This window comes from Cavia porcellus, unplaced genomic scaffold (genome assembly GCF_034190915.1).
Source record: "Cavia porcellus strain 051 isolate PalLab524CR breed Dunkin Hartley unplaced genomic scaffold, mCavPor4.1 scaffold_21, whole genome shotgun sequence".
NCBI classification, from domain to species: Eukaryota; Metazoa; Chordata; class Mammalia; order Rodentia; family Caviidae; genus Cavia; species Cavia porcellus.
In genome coordinates, this window is record NW_026947504.1 from 56,855,130 (window position 1) to 56,873,372 (window position 18,243).

At 35.3% G+C, this 18,243-nt stretch overlaps 1 protein-coding gene across 11 annotated transcripts in view; it reads right to left on the reverse strand.

Annotated features, from left to right (window-relative positions):
- The window catches only part of Elf1 (E74 like ETS transcription factor 1), a 92,698-nt gene that overhangs the window by 21,600 nt on the left and 52,855 nt on the right, over positions 1–18,243 (reverse strand). For 10 of the 11 annotated variants that reach the window (XM_063232711.1, XM_063232710.1, XM_063232709.1 and 7 more), the window contains one exon: positions 1,230–1,410. In XM_063232711.1, coding sequence (XP_063088781.1) covers positions 1,230–1,410 — 181 coding nt within the window. Of the gene's footprint in view, positions 1–1,229; positions 1,411–13,906; positions 14,051–18,243 lie in introns of all 11 variants that reach the window. The other variant, XM_013141134.3, reaches the window with a different exon arrangement.

Consider the following 18,243-nt stretch of genomic DNA (forward strand, 5'->3'; position numbering starts at 1 on the left):
ATAGTCTTAAAGTTAAAATGAGTTCTTTAGGACAGACTCTAATCCAAACTGCTAAGTATCTTTGTAAGAAGTAATTTGGAAAGAAATAGAAACAGAAAGAAGAAAGAAAGAAAGAAAGAAAGAAAGAAAGAAAGAAAGAAAGAAAGAAAGATAGGTAGACATAAGCAGGTACAACAGGAAGACTAAAATTAACACAGAAAACTTCATCTACAAAATCAGGAAAGAGGTATCAGAAGAAACCAGACCTGCTGATCCCTTGACCTCAGATTATCAGGTTCCAAAAAAGTGAAAAAAAATCTCTGTTTGGAGAAACTCAGTCTGTAGTACTTGGTGAAGACATCTCTAGCAAACAAGTGCATTCTCTGAAGTAACATCTAACATCATTAAAAATAAAATTGTTTATCCCTATATGTCTTATTCTAGAGCTGCTCAAAACACCATACAATCTTCTCCATTCTGGAACAAAGAATGGCTACAAACATCTTAAACGGACTAGAAATTTCATCTATACTTAATATTCAGCTCTAATAATCCAAATGTCTTTCACTAGGTTGGCCTAGAACTCATGGTGATCCTCTTGCCTCAACTTCCTGAGTACTGAGATTATTGGCGTATGCCAGAATGTGCCAATTTCTAAAAGTGATGAAAATTTCACTATCACTACTTATTATATAGTCGATTCTTCAAGTTTGAAAAACTGAAGTCCTGACTGAACATGAAGAGAAATCTTCAGGATTTTTTTTTTTTTTTTTGTCTTTTTCCTTTTTACCGGTACCAGGGATAGAACTCATGACTGCCTGCTTGCAAGGCAGGCGCTTATGCTGCTGAGCTAAATCTCCAGCCCCTCTTCAGGATCTTATATATTCAGATCACGGCCTACTATCTCATTCCTATAAACAACTTTCCATTTTGTTCTTTGGAATATAGAGCTACACATATAAAAAAAAGTACTTGGTGAGGACAGGATGAATTAAATAGGTTTGACTTCTCTGGTATACCTCCTAGTTTTTCATGTTCACGTCAATGCATTTAAGAAAAAATAAACAAGGTGAGAAACCAGTAGAAAATAGGACAGATGAAAGAAAATTGTTTTCTTCTTCCTGCAGACTCGACATTCAGCAAGTAATAAAGTACTCAAATCCAAATTAGAGACTTTTTACATTCAAAATCTCCACTGGGACACAGCCTAAAAACTGAACTGTATCAAGGTCCCATGAGAGTCACCGCACCTGTAAGAGTGATGTCATCATCATCATCATCTATAATTTCTTCTTCAGCAACATCCAGTGAACTTTCAGTAATCATGTCATTGGGCTCTTCCACACAGGCAAGACCAGCGTAACTATTTAGAATATCAGCACCAGGAACATGTTCCACAATGACAGCTGGAAAAATAGCTGGATCACAAAGCTGTTACGGATAAAGAGTGAAAGACGACAGAATACAAAGGATTAACTAAGTTTTACTTTTAGATATAATCTCAAAATATTTCACACTTGTACATCAATTTCATTTCTGTATCATCCACTACACTTACGTTGACATTCCTAAGCTGCAAAAAATATGCATAAAAATAAACTTTTATTGTTAAGCTTGACTCTTAAAGATCAAAGTTTATACCACATATCTTAAATATACATTTTAAGATGATTTTACATAAAATACAATAAGATATTACTAATGCTCAAGTGTGAACCACAAAGCAACATACAAATGAAATATACAATTAAATAAAAATCTCAATCAAAGTTTTTTTGGCATAAATATTAGTCTAATATTACATTGTCACTTGCCATAAAGCCTTGCTTAAACACTTTCTGATTCACATAAAATAAACTTTTATTTTCTATAATTGTCCTCTTTAAGTATGACTATATTAGGAATACAAATTATTACTAATTTAGAACTGAGAGAATTCTTAAAACTTAACCTAGGGCAGTCACCTCATTGTACAGATGAGAAAACTGATGCACAGAGAGTTTTTACAACCTAATTAAAAAATCAGTGACAAACCTCGTTAAACTATTACTTCCTTTACCTTTTATTTTTAAATAACGGCAGACTTAGGAAATTGCAAAAATAGCACAAAAACTTCTACCCAACTTTAACCAATATAACCCCAATTTTAACACTTAATCATTTTATCATTCTCTCCCGGTTTTTTTGTCTTGAGGTGTTAGACATATCTGCTTCTTTAACCTAAAATACTGCAGTTTATTTCTGAAATACATGAATATCTACTAAAAGGTAGTACAACAGTCTAAACCAGGAAAGTAACACTGATGCTGTTGACATTGAGACTATTGTCTAATCTAGAGATCTTAATTGAATTTCCCCAAATAGCTTACTAATGTTCTCCATTTTTAAAAAATGAGAAGAAAAGAGGCTGAAGATTTAGCTCAGCAGTATAAATACCAGACTGGCAAGCACAAGATCACGAGTTCAATCCGTGGTATCAAAAAAAAAAAAAAAAAAAAAAAAAGAGGTAAAAAAAATTTTGATTCAAGATTCCCTAGTTTCATTCATCAAATACCCTGTTTGTTAATGACAATTCCTTTAATCAGGAACAGCTTCTTTTTTACTTTGTAACAACTTTTCACTCTTTGTCTTTCACAATCTTAACACTTTGAAAAGCACTTAAATATCCAATTTAAATTTGGATATTGCTTCAGGATTGTATTTGCTTAGCATTTTTTGGTGAGAATACCAAAGAAGTAATGTTATGTCCTTTAAAACCTATCATGTAGCTAGCAAGATGGCACATACCTAACACCAGTGTCATGGTTTATGTTTGTGTCCCCCAGGCCTCATGAGTTTGCATTGTTCATATGTGATGGTTCATTGTATAGGGCTTGGATTGATGGTGTCAGTGCTCCATCCACATAGGGGTGGAGCCAGGATGTGATATAATGGCAGGAAGGTGTATCTTGCTCTTTGCTGGTTTGAGCTTGCTGTTTACAGCCGCCACGAGCGATCCAGCCATGTCCGCCAGTCTTGGAGCCAACTGAGTGTGGACTGAAACCTCCAAAAACTGTAAGAAATAAACCTTTCCTTTCCCAACTTTGGGCTTCAGGTATTTTGTCTCAGCGACGAGTAAAAAATAACTAAGACAACCAGCATTCTGGGAGGCTAAGGAAGAAGGATTACAATTTTGAGCACAGCCTGGCCAATCTGGTTCCTTAAACTCTGCCTCAAAACTAACTAACCAACTAACTAACTAACTAAGTGTACGTAAATGAATAAAGGGGCAGGGATGGAAAGCCAAATATACACACTCAGACAAAAGGCCCTACGTGCAACTCCCAGATACCACCCCCCCCTCCACACACACACGATGCAGTCAAGGTTGGTGATACATGCCTGTAATCACAGCACTCTGGGAGGCTGAGGTTCAAATTACAAATTTGAGCCCAACTGTGAGCAATTTATCAACTCAGAAAGACCCTATTTCAAAATTTTACAAAACTAGTACATGCTAGCAGGCTGAGTTTATAGCTCAGTATGAAGGTCCTAGGTTCAACTCTCAAACCCACAAAAAATAAAACACTTCATATTGGGGAACCTGAAATAATTATTTATCCCACTGTTTAGAATATTAACTTTGATTAGTAAGTTAAGATGATGTTTCTCCACCAGAAAGATACCATTATTTTCCTTTTCCAATTAAAAAGTATCTTATGGGAAGATACTTTAAGACTATTTTTCTCTTTGTTTTTTCTTTCCGTTTCTGAGATAGAGTCTAGCTATGTCTTCTGTGTTAGTTTTGACCTCACTACATAGCCCATGCTAACCTTGAACTCACAGTGATTCTCCTGCCTGTCTCCCACGTGCTGGGAATATAGGTGTGCATGTGCACAGCAACATCCTGATTCTCAACATTTCTCCATAAAATGATTTCTTAAATACGAGAAAAGAATTCCTGCTCGTAGATAATATGGTCAGGTATTTTCCTTAAATAAGTCTGCTATCTAGGGTTGCATTATAATAACCAGTCTCAAAATTATTATGCTTAAACAACAGCACAAAGCTTAAGATTATGTCGCTCATAGGAATTTAATTACCTAAATTTAATATGCATCACAGGTACTAAACAGATACTATTCTTGCCTTCAAAAATGCTATGCTCTGAAATCTATGGCTAGTAACACTGAAGTATTCTAAAGTACACTTGGATCGTTTTATTTCACAATGCTTCTTCCTATTTCAAAAAAGAAGTTAACCAGAAGAAATTGGCTGTTCAAACTGTAAAATCAGCTTAAAACTGAACGAAACTCAAAAGTTATGCTGTGAAATCACACTCCCACAGAGGCAATCGAGCAAATATCAGATTCTGCCTCGAAGCAAACTACACACATTTGGTTTTGCCTTTGAGAGGTGATTAGTAGTCACAAATCCAACACAGCATAAACTTTACTTATTAATAGTTTGCCTTCTGTTCTCAGCTTTTAAACTCTTAGGACTTCTAACAAGACTGAGTCCAGAGTTCAATACACTTTTACATTTCATTTTATGTTGCTACAATCCCAGTATAAGAACAAAGTTCATCACTCCATCCACTGAAAGGTGAGGAATCAGGTTAAGAATCTTATCCAAAGCCACCCACTAAAATGAGATTGAGGCATGTCAAATGCAATTCACTGATGCAATCCTCACACAAATAATACCAATGTATTTTTCCTACTTACGAGATTACTGCCGTCTGGACAGAGACTACTAAGAGTGCAGACATTGAAAGAGATACATCTATAATTTTATCTCAATCTTTTTTGCTCCCAAGTTGCAAATAACTGCAGATAATTATTATTTTCTTTCTTGTCCTCTTCTACTAAACTGCAATTAGGTAGAGGGGTTGATAAATCTTTCCCCAAAATTTACAAGTCTCAAGACTACCTTGTCAAATACCACTATAATCATAGTTTCTTCTACATTAGAGCCTTCCTCCCAAGAGGCAAGTCATAGCAGTTTCTTTTGTTTCCTAGCAGAGACAGACAGTCAATGTATAATCAAGCACATTCTAATTTCTTTTAAACAATCATTTTAATTTCAGATCAAATAACTTAATTTTAGAACTGTAAAGAAAAATTTTAGACTGGGGGTGTAGCCAATGGTAAAATACACTGGGTTCACACCCTTGTTACCAAAATGCCAGAAAAAGGAAAGAAAAATTCCAGCACAACAGTAGAAAAAAGTGTTTCCTCTGGAAGAAAAGCTTAATTACTAGTGAAAGGGGACACAATGCTGTTATTTGGAAGGCCACAGCATGCAGTAAAAAAGACATATAGGGTAGCAATGTGACTCAGTGACAGAGGGCTTGCCTAGCACTTACGAGGCCCTAGGTTCAATCCCCAGGACCACAAAAGGCTACAGATTCTAAAACCGCCTGAGCATTTAACATTGCAACAGAAGACATTTATTCTTATACAGTAAATAAGGGGAGCAGCACACACAGTGGCCACTGTCTGCTGCCTCTGCTACTGCTATTAGCTAGCATAACTTAACAGGCATGCAGCATTTTGCTCATAGCTTGACACAGATTACCACCAAATGTTACAGAATTTCTGAGAGAGACACTGAATTATTTTATATACAAGGGAAAGTAGAAGGAAGCAGAAGGAAAATACAAGGGACACACCCTATTCTCAGGTTCACCAATTAAACCAACTGTATTGAAAATATTTTTAAAAGTGTCTATACTGCATTTTTTCTTGTCACTACTCGCTAAATAATGTAACACTGACAAAAACAATTACTCACAAAGCATTTACACTGCTTTGTATCTCTAGATTACACAGGTAATCTAGAGATAACCTGAAGTATATGGGAGGATATACACAGGTTGACTGTAAACAACTTATCATTTTATATAAGGTACTTACGTGTCTGCAGATTTGGTATCTGCAGAGGCCCTGAAACAAATTCCTCTCAAGACACTGAGGAATAACCATAGTTTACTATAGGCCAAATACCCAGCAACCTGAACTGACTCCAAGACTCACTTTGTTTACCTCTACACTACTACAGTAAGCCTTAAACATGTTGCAGTTTTGTACTGTTGACAAATTTATTTGGCTGTATTTAGAAAAGCAGAATAGGTAAGAAGCTGTGTTTGAGAGGGATGTACACCTTTAATGCACCTTTTCCAAGGCATGCCCTGTCTGAGTTTATAATACACTTCTTTAGCATAGCCAGTTTCTCTCAATCCACAAGATACAAACCAGGAGCACAAATATTTTAATCTGTCTTTTTCTGATGTCCTTGCTCGTCTTATGAAAAACATGGGCATGTTTCTCACGTACAGAAATGAGGATGTATATTCAAAGTTGTTCACTTTTCATTTCTCCTGAGTGCTACTGATCAGTATTTAACAAGTTAATTCTGCATCTTCATTAAGAATATGAATAATTAGGCACAAGGCCTGAATCTGTATATATAAAATACAACTAGGAAATACCTCTTAGGTGACTGGAAAGATAATTTGAGTCTATACTATCTTCTATAAATAGAAAGAAAATATATACTCCTGTAACTCTAGCTGTTGATATCTGGACTCAGGATAAACTGTCTTTTAAAATGAACTGATCAGAAGCTGATCAAGTATGAGTTGTCAGAAAGCTAAAAACTTCAATAAACAGAGACTATAAAAATCCTTTATAGAGGCTGGGGGTTTAGCTTAGCAGCACAAGCGCCTGCCAAGTGCAAGGTCATGAATTCAATCACTGGTACAAAAAAAAAAAAAAAAAAAAAAAAAAAAAAAAAAAAAAAAAAAAAAAAGGCAAGAAAGAAAGAAAGAAAACAAATCCTTTTATAAAGAAATGGTCTCCAATTTCTTTTCTTTTCTTTTTTGTTTTTTAAGACAGGGTCTTGGAGGGGCTAGGGATTTAGCTCAGTGGCATAAGCGCCTGCTGTGCAAGCAGGCAGTCATGAGTTCGATCCCTGGTACCGATAAAAACGAAAAAGACCAAAAAAAAAAAAAAAAAAAAAGGTCTCATTGAGCTGAGCGTGGTGATCATGCCTGTAATCCCAGCACTCGGGAGGCTGAGGTGGGAGGATTGTTGTGAGTTCGAGACCAGCCTGGGCTACAAAGTGAGCCCAAGGCCAGACTGAACTGCATAGCGAGACCCTGTCTCAAAAAGACAAAAAAAAAAAAAAAAAAAAAAAAACCAAAGACAGGGTCTCGTTAGGTAGCTCAAGCTGATCTTGAATTCACTATGTAGCCTAGGCTGGCCTTTAACTTCTGGCAATCTTCCTGGCTAAGCCTCCTCAATTCTGGGATTATAGGTGTGTACCACCAATGAAGACATGGTGAAGTTTCAGTGTTGAATTCTCTAAGACATAGATTTTTTTTAAAATAAGTATCAGAGGCTGGTCCGAAAGTAGTGAGTTATCTCAATTGATTGTTCACAGTCAGTACAGACTGAACTCCTTGTTCTACTCTTTCACCCCTTCTCACTACTGCACTTGACCAGTCTAAAAAAAAAAAAAAGTATCAGAATGTACGCATTCATTTGCTAGTACTGCCTTAATAAAGAACTACAAACCTGATCCCACAAACAACAGATATGTATTATCTCACAGTTCTAGAGACTAGAAGAAATCAACGGTTGGGCAGGTTGATTCTTTCTGCATGTCTATCTGTTCTAGGCCTTTCACTTTGGCTTGTACACAGCTGCTTTCATGTTCACACAGTGTTTTTTCCTCTATAGTCTATGTCCAAACTTCCCCTTTTAGAAAGACACCAATTATATTATGTCTCACTCCAATAAGACCTCATCTTAAATACTTACCTCTGCAGTGGCCCCATGTCCAAATAAGGCCACATTCTGAGGTATCATATATGAATGGGGGTGGAGGGTAAACAATTCAGCCCATAATAGGAATCAATTTAATTAAGCTTTACATTTTTTTAACTGACTAGACATTAACTCTTTACTTTTCTTTCTCCAAGACCAAACCATGTCCACCTCAGTTTTTTCTACATCATTTCAACCAGGCTTCTTCAAAGATTTATGAAAAAGATGCTTAAAAGAATGCTGAATGCAGTGTAAACATAATGTTCCATGATGCCCTAACAAAAATATTACATTCCACTTGGCGGCTACTTCTTTTAAAAATGATTTTCCAAACATCTCTGGACACCCTCCTTACTTAAATAATTACATTAAACATCTTTTCTACAATTTTATTTTTAGTTTTGTCCAAGCTGAATATCAATTTTATTTTTAATTTTGGCCAAGGCTGAGGTCAAAGCCTTGTGCCTCATAAGCAAGTACTCTACCACTGAGCCACATCTCCACAATTTGTACATTTGAGTTAGAAAACATTACTAAATTCTCCCACTATTTAACCATAGCTGTACACTGGGAAATATTAAAACATCAATATTTGCTCCTCCTTCAAAGGATTAAACAGAAAATAATATCTAAAGGTATCATGAAGGCCTATGATTACAGCTTTCCAAGACAGCCAGACTTGCACCCCGGAGTTGACAAACATTGCTCTGAAGAATTGTAACATTCAATGTTGGGCACTGTAATCCCAGCAACTTGGGAAGCTGAGACAGGAGGATCACCACAAGTTCAAGGTCAGCCTGGACTACAAAGTGAGTTCAAACTGAACTGCAAAGTGAAGCCTGTCTCAAAAAGACCCCCTCCCTAAAGGAATTGTAATTCAAACTGTATTTCCTAAATTGGATCAATTCTAACCATTCATGCCAAAGTATGGAATGCTAATAATGCAAACATATATTATTATGAAATGTTTGACACTTGCACAGTATTTTCATTTTTGTTTTTGGATTAGAACCCAATTAAGTCACATACCTACCATAAGGAACAGAGAAGAAAGCTCTCCTAGAGTTAAAATCTGTCAAAGACTGGTTTTCCTAAATATCAATGTTTACTGGCAAATTAAACCAGTAATAAAAACTGACTTTCTTCTGTTTTGTAACATTATTAAAGGCTTTTATAGCTCTGAAGAAAAAATACATCTATCAATTTCCCATCTTTATTATGATTTAGGACAAGTTGAAAGTAAAATTTTAGCAAACATTTTAGCAGCATTAAAAATTAAACCAAGTTTTAGCAGAACACAGACAGCTACTACAATTTCAACACTGCTCACACTACTACTTCTATTTGCTGTGGTCACACAGTAGTAATAGCATCAAGTTAAAAAGAGAAGGAAAATAATCAACGTAGTGTTATTTCCCCTAAGTTTGTTTCCTTGAAGATAGCACTACCCAGGTGCTTAGTAGGTATTTAAGAAATTTCAGATCAAATTATTTCAACTCTATTAAGTAAATAAGTTTGTTCAACAGATTTTTGAACATTTAAAAAAAAGCATAAAATCTCTCACATAACTTGTTGCCAAGCTTCTCTATCAGCTATCTGTTACATGGTAGTTGTGAAACATCCTACCAAGATAAACAGCTAAAATGAAATAGAAAAAGTTTTCCTGAAACAAAAAGGTTAAAAAACAACCTTCAAATATTTTCTCAATGCAGAAATGACAGGTGCCAAAATAAGCATATTTTTAAGTAGGTTGTACAGCATCTCTGTATTAAGACACAAAAATAAAAAAATGGGGTGGGGACCTTATTCCTCCCATCGTCTTCAAAACCTCCTGACTCCAAGTTTCTCCACACGAACCAAGCACATGGAAACATACCGCTGAAACAAAGCCCCAGCCCTGCCTTCAGAGCAGATTGTGGCCCCAAATCCTAACCCTGTAAAAACAACGCTTTGAGGACCTCTGACTTATTCTTAAAATGACTTCCTTTGATTTTGAAAACCAAAACACACAAAATGAAACACCCAACACACTTTGCTCTATCACCATATGGTCTGACAATATTTTAACATGTAGCAAATGAGCTACACACACACGGTGAAACAAGATTCAAAAGCTAAATGTTCCATCTCTTATTTAAGGTGACTACTCCATTTCCTGTGTATTTGAACTCAGGGAAATTATCAATACTCTCAAAACTTCACTTTTTTTTATCTAAACAATAAAAAAACTTCTAAAGTTATTGTAAAACTTTATTTTTTAAAAGACAAAGTCTCTATATGTAGTTCAAGCTGAACTTTAAGTCACTATATGATCCAGGTTGGCCTCAAACTCACCATGATTCTCCTATCTCAGCCTCCTAAGCGTTGGGATTACAGGCATATGCAACCACTCCCAGTTTAAGTAACATGTAAATAATCACTCGTTATAATACATGGCACAGCATAAATAATCAGGAAAATATTTTGGTGATGAAAATCCTTCAATATTTATTTACTTAAGTAGAAATATCTGCCTCCTAAAATAGAAATCAATCCTCCTAGAAATTGGCATGATCTTTTTATTTTTAATAAGAATAGTCTTTCCAGAAAATTGGTAAATGAATCTACCCATCTATACTTAGCAGTAACATTCAATACCAACTAAAAGCAAAAACAACCAGGCATGGTGGTGCATGCCTGAAATCCCAGTCTTTGGGAAGCTGAGGCAGGAGAAATGCAATGAGCGTGAGGCCAACCTGGGCTGCATAAGTAAGTTCAAGGCTAGCCTGCACTACATGATGAGATCCTGTGCCCTGGTGCCCTGCCCAAATAAAAGCTAACGCTGAGGCAAATATGGTTATGTGAAAACTTACTAAACTCAATATTTAAGACTTGTGCATATTTTTGTATTATGCTGTACTGCAACAAGAGTTTAAGGGGTTGGGGATTTAGCTCAGCGGCATAAGCGCCTGCCTTGCAAGGGTGCGGTCATGAGTTCAATCCTGGGAACCAAAAAAAAAAAAAAAAAAAAAGAAGAAGTTTTAAAAGCTGAGATTCATTTGGTAGGAGAAACAAATTTAAAATGTCTTCTCACTTTTTACAGTACTTTCAGTTTTGACATTGTTCTAGGACTGAGGTGAAAGCAAACAATTAGGAGAGAAGTAGGAAAATATTAAATACTATGCTTGTATCCCCTCATCACCTCATCTAAACCATAAGAAAACGAAAACTAGTTTCTGGACATACTGTATTTAGATGGATATACACCAAAAAATAAAATAGGGTGCTGGTACACAAAATTAAAATCAAATTCCTTTAAACCAGTTTCCGTGGAAGTTAAAATTTTTCTTTGGGAAATTAAATAATACATGAATATATGTATTCCAAAAGTTTTAGCAGTATTATTCCCTTTTCATAGAGTGCCCTTTCCTAGTAAGTATCACTGTTCTGAATTTCCAAAGTCTGTATCACTTCAGGAATTGAAATATTATATTAAGACAAGCTAGGGGCTGGCAATCTAGCTCAGTGGCATAAGCAAGCACCTGCCTTGCAAGCAGGCAGTCGTGAGTTCAATCCCTGGTACTGATAAAAAAGAAAAAGACAAAAAAAAAAAAAAAAGACAAGCTAGGATGGCGCAACAGATCTTCAGAAACCAACACAAAGATCTCTGTGAAGAAGCTTTTATCTTTACTTCCTGGCATAAAGGCTTAAAGTCTGTACTCTCGAATTAGAGACTCAGTATCAATACAATTAAACGTTTCTGAACATTTATTTATGCATTTATTCAATCTGAGATTCTTATAAAAACTTTCCTTATCTGAAAAATGAGGATAACAAGAATTATCACACTTATATTGAGACAGAGCCTTGCTACGTAGTTCAGGCTGGCTTTAACTCAATAAATGGCCCAAGCTGATCTTGAATTTGAGACAATCCTGTCTGAGCTTCCCAAGTGCTGTGATTATAAATGTGCACCATCATGCCTTGCTTAAAACTTTGAAAATAATTTACTAAACTCTAAAATAACACACCTCTATCAAACTACCTTAGTCTATCAGTTTCATGAATGTGGGAATTATTCTCTGACAATTTTGTTTCTTTTCTTCTTAATTTTACATTTGAATTTCATGCAAAATAGGAAATCTAGAATACTATCATTCCAAAAACTTGTAAAATACTTCAGTATAGTAGGTCAAATGCTATTTCAAATTCTACAATTCTGCATCATCCCATAACAGAAGTATAATCAAGTACCATATCATGAAAAAACTTGACAGTTGATATGGCAAATTACCCACTAGTAGATAGTCTAGAAGAATATACATAAATCAGAATTGGAATCCAAACATACATTAAGCTAGATTATTTTGAAGAACGATACGTCTTCTGCTATTAAATGCCTGGGTGCCATTTAATCCTGCTACATCAATCTACTATAGCTAAAGGATTCAATAGAGGTCTTCTAGTTATCCAGCAATAAATTCAAGGTAAGATCATACTATAGAAAATGGAAAAATGAACTGAGGGTGCTTAGGTTAGCATGTGCAAAGCCCTAGTTTTAATTCCCAGCACCAAAAACACAGGAGAAAAAGAAAATAATGCTAATCCCTACAATAAAGTGACCTGTGAGAATCAAAGTATACACAGAGAAGACTGTAAACCATAAAAGGCTGTACAAAGTGTTAGGCAGTGTTATTTTTACAATGTACGCAAAACCAAAGCAGGAAATGCTTTCATGGCATAGAGGTTAACATAAGCAGCATAAGCATATAAAATATAAATATATGTACCCCTATTCGCCTCACTTCCCAATGGCTTTTTTTCCATCAGTACTCTCGTTTTTATGAATTATAAACAGCATGACAGAAAAATATTATTTTATATGGTTCAGTATGAAGGGAAGAAGGATCCAAGTCTGTGGCATTTAACATGCAGTACTTCTGTCTTTAACATAAAATACTTCTACACAGTACTCACTAATAAAATGCTATCTAAAAATTGTTCTCTAGTATCTCAGAGTTCTTCCATATTATAACTTTAAAACAGAATAAAATAATACCCACTCCTAATGTAGCAATAATAATAAAAGTGCTATCATAATAGGTACTTCATATAATGTCTCCCACTGAAATCCCACAACACTATTTTGTATTCCTGACACTAGTCAACTAGCCCTGCAAAAACAGCTAAAATCTGAACCTAGAGAAAAGCTTAAACATTACCACAGATTGCAAGTACAGAAACTTATAGGTAACCTAGAATCATAATGAAATTTTCATCTCATCTAAAGCTTGAGGTTTTTGGTTTTTAAAAGAACTCCAACACTTTAAAATGCTTTCACTTTAAGTTTAAAATTCTAAGGAAGCTCTTCCCCCAACTCACACCATGAAGTCCATCAATTTAGACTGCAGAGAAAATTCATTTAAAATGGTAATTTTCAAGTAGGTAAAGGATGATATCCACAGGTATTAATCCAGCTTCCAACAGACAACACAATCCTCAGGTACTCAAAGCACCAGCGTTAACATGGCTGTCTCTTTAGTCAGAATTTACAACTAAATCACTATGTTTAATGGGGAGGGATAAAAGGTATGTGGTTCATATTTATTCCCTAATGTCCCTTCTGGATGGGTCCCTAACTTTTCCACTCGACATGGTATCTTTTACTTTTTTCCAGTAAGTTACTGTAAATGTTCTTTGAATAAAGCATAATATTGCTAAGTGACACTAGATATCTGAATCTGCGAGCTGATAAGTGACTGGTTTTAATGAGAATACCCATGTGCACACTTCAGGTTTTTTTGTTTGTTTGTTTTTATCGGTACTAGGGATCGATCGAACTCACAGCTGCCAGCTTGCAAGACAGGCGCTTATGCCGCTGAGCTAAATACCCAGCCCCAACACTTCAGTTTTGATCCCACAAAAAGAGAGGTTAAAAAAAACCCTCAAAACAATCCAATGGCCTTCTACTTTTAGTACAACCAGCCAGCTCCTAGATACAGTTCAGAAGACAGGAATTGCTGGTTATTCCCAAGGGCCTCCATCAAATTCTCACTTGCAGTCAGTGTTCATTACAGGTTATAAGCACGTCCTCTAAACCATAAATGGACACAAAAAGCACAATGCATCCAACACACCTGTGATTTTTATTATTTCAGGAACCTTGGTCCAGGGTTCCACAGCAAACGGTAAAAAGTTTATGAAGTTTCAGAGCCACTACTGAAGCAAAGTTGTCTTACTTTTGCTGGCTCCACAAGATGAGTGTTTCTGAAGGCTTGTTTCTGTTGAAAAGCACCACCAAAAATGCAAAAGTCCAAGTAAATAATCTTTTCTCCAGACTCCCCCCATGGTAGTATCTGAAATCCTACTATACATGTCAGTGCAGTTATTTCAAGTTTGATCCTCATATACCTATTTAATGACAACTGCTCTTCTTTAGTCTTTGCCAGGATAAATTACAATTTGGTCATGTATCTCAAAAAGTAAGCAAATCAATGAAAATTTTTTGTTTTCTTATTGGAATACCTACATTAAAAACTTAATATATTAGTGGTTACATATGTGTGTGGCTATATGTAAACAGAATTAGTTATGAGCTAAAGCAGCACGTACATGGGGGACAGTAATAAATTTTAACTAGAGACAAATTTTTCTTTTATTAACAAATTAAAGTAGGCAATAAATATCATAGTAGTCACTACAGATTGGTATTTTAAACATACAGAATCCAAGTAACTCAAAGAATTTAAATAAGATCATAAGTAATAAGGTATTTTCTGCATCTAAAAGGCCTTTAACAAGCATCTTCCATGGTATATATAGTAACTCCCCAATTTACAAATGAGTTTCACTCTGAGAGACTATTCACAAGACAAATTTGTTTATAATTGAGTCCTTTTCAAATTAACTTTATTGGTATATTCTGGACCGTGATTACACTCATCATAAGCAACTTGTACCTGTATATATCTTAATTCCTTTTCCCCCATTCCTCTCCCTCCCTTTCCTTCAATCCTTCTTCCATTCCTTTACAAAACTTTGTTTCTATTGTTTCCCTCCCATTCTTTTTTCTATTTTTTAGCCCTCTTTCCTCCGTTTCCTTCGCTCTGCCTTCTCCATTGTTCTCATTCTCCTTTGAACATTTTCGTCCTACTTCTTAATATCTACCCCTCCATTTTGGTCTTTACTTACTCTTTGGGTTTCTCATGCAAGAGAAACAATGTGAGATTTGAACATATATGTCTGACTTATTTCACTTAGGAGGTGCATTCATTTACCTAAAAATGTCTCAAGTTTATCCTTCTCTATGACAGAGTAGTATTCCATTGTATATAAAAAGCACATTTTCTTCATTCATCTATTGATGGACATTTAGCTAGTACACATGGCACTGCCATTAACATGGGTGTATATATATCACTGTGGTATGATACTGTTAACTTTCTGGAACACCCTGGTCAACAGCTGGGTCAAATGGAATAATCTCTAGTTGTAGTATTTTTAGGACTCTCCACAGTGGTTGCACCAGTCTATATCCTCACTAACAATGGAGAAAAAAGTGCCTTCTTCCTCGCAGTTCCTTTAGTGTCTGTTACTGGTTAATTTTTTGATGATAGTCATTCTTTCTGTGTGAGATGGAATTTGCATTTCGCAAAAGACCAATGGTGTTGGATATTTTTTCATAGTTATTTGCCAAATGATGTTAAATATTTTTTCATATGGTTATTTGCCATTTGTATTTCTTCATCTCAGATGCTCATTTTTGGATTGGGCTTTTAAATTTGAGGGGATATGATTGAGTTTTTAATACCATCTAGATATTAGTCCCTTGAGAAAGAGCTGATAAAATTTTTTCCCTTTGTGTGGGCTATTTACTCTGCTCATAGTTTCTTTTGCTGTGCAAAAGCTTTTTAATTTGATGCGATCCCAGTTTTTGATTCTTTTGTAGTATTTTCTGTGTGGTCAAGGTTTAACTCATAAAGTCTCTGCCTACTTATATCTTTAAGAGTTTTACTTATTCTATATTCCAGAATATTAAGTGTTTTTGTTTTAATATTTGGATCTTTGACCCATTTTGATTTTAATTTAGCACATCGTGAGAGATTCAGCTCTAGGTTCAATTCTCAGCAAGCAGAAAGCCAGTATTTCTAGCACCATCTATTTTTTTTTTTTTTTTTTTTTTGTCTTTTTCGTTTTTATCGGTACCGGGGATCAAACTCACAACTGCCTGCTTGCAAGGCAGGCACTTATGCCGCTGAGCTGAATTCCCCAGCCCCTTCTAGCACCATCTATTAAACAGGCTATCTTTCTTCAGTAAAGATGTTTGGCTCCTTTGTCAGAGATCAAATAACTAAGTATGTCTGAAGTTGTTTCCGTTATCATCTTTTTAGTTTCACTGATTCTCAAATCTCTTTTTTTGCCAGTGCCAAGCTGTTTTTATAACAGTAGCTCTCCAAAAAATGAGTCTTACAAAGTACCCCCATGACTCTTATACAGTATACCTATAAAAGTTCACTACTGGAATGCTGTAAGTCAGGGACTTACTATACACAACATATACACAATAATTCTTTAAAAATAAGGTACTATATTTAAGATTAAAAGGAAAGGTACTAGTATCCTTATTTACCCAGCAAGGCTACTGTAAGCAACTGAGTACTTTCTCAGAGAACAAAAGTTGTCAATTTTATTTCCAACAAAAAAACTTACCAATACTAATTTCACTTATAAAAAGTATTCTTTTGAAAAGTAAACAGAATAGGAAAATATGTGGTAAAATCACAATGAAATATTCAGCAATTAAAAGACTTAAGTACTAACACATGGTGTAATATGGATGAACCTTGAAAACATTAATTCTTAAGTGAAAGGAGCCAGTTACAAAAGACTACATATTGCAATGTTCCATTTATATGAAATGCCCAGAATAGGCATATATACACAGATAGAACGTAGATTAATGCTTCTCAGGGGCTGGAAGAAGTGAGTGGGTAGAAATAACACATTACTGGAAATGCATACAGACTGTGAGTGCGATAAAATATTCTAAAATTGACTACAGTGGTAGACACACAACTTTGTGTATAGACTCAAACCAGTGAATTATACTTTTAAATGGATGAGCAGTATCACTATAAAGCATACCTGTATATGCAGCCTTTTTTTGTTACCAAGTGGACAGTTTGTCTACTGCAATTACACTAACTATAATGATACTTTTTTTGTCTAAAATGCAAATTGTAATAGCTCTTCCCATTTAAAACTACTTTTCCACAATTTAACATGTGACAGTAACTAGTGTAATTCAAATAGCTGAAAACTCAGGGTGGTTATCATTCCCAGATTTTTTACTTAGTAGGAATTAATTACAAGCCAGGCGTGGTGGCACACCCCTATAATCCCAGCACTTAGGAGGCTAAGGCAGGACTGTTGCAAGTTCAACACCAGCCTGGGCTTCAAAGTGAACCCAAGGTCAGCCTGCACTGCACAATGAGAACCTGTCTCAAAAAGAGAAGAAAAAAAAACTCCACAAGCACAAGAAATGTAATTACAGGCAAGCTGCTTCCTTTCTCTTGGGCCTCATTTAATTCTTCTATGAAGTAAGAATGTGAATACCTACCCTCTTAAGATTGTAGTAAGAATCAAATAGGATAATCCTTGTTTAAAAGAAAAGACAAAACAAAACATGGGAAAATGCTGAATAAACACTCTAGTAAAATTCCTTCCTGAATGTTTCTGGAGCCCATGTCCTACCTGATTCAGTATCATCTGTATTCATGTGAACACATTTGAACACATATCCCAACTTTTGGCTCTCCACATTGCTGGTACTACCAAATCACACACAGAATACTATCAAGCTCATTCCTTTATTTTATGAGAAACTCTTAATCTGTAACTTAACAATTTTACCATCCTTGCTGGAAAAAATGGTAATTTTGTACACTCTTACATGTATCTTCTCAATGTACAACAGTTTCATTTTCAGAACCCACTTGCATTATAAATGCCCCCTGCAGCCTGAAGAAATCTCCTAAAAAATAGGAAAACTACAGGCATGTTAGTTTTTCCAGACAATAATAATATTAAAACCTGACAGAACTCTTTTATCTACAATTTCAGTAACTTTTCTTTTTCTTTCTTTTTTTTTTTTTTTTTTTTTTTTTTTTTTGGTGCCAGGGATTGAACTAATAACCTCACACTTGCCAGGTAGGCACTTATACCACTAAGATAAATCCCCAGCCCTTCAGTAACATTTTTAACAAGGTACTTGAGACAGCTTTCACTAAAGATATACAACAAAACAATGGACAATACTGTCAGAAAAAAAGACTGCAGGAATAACTGTTTCTGGTATTGAAACTTAGTGACATGGTCATGTCCACACACTAAATGAGAATGTGAAAAATCAGGTTCCAAAAAAATATATACTATAGTTAGGAGACCTGGAGGATAAGGTATCACTTATCATCAT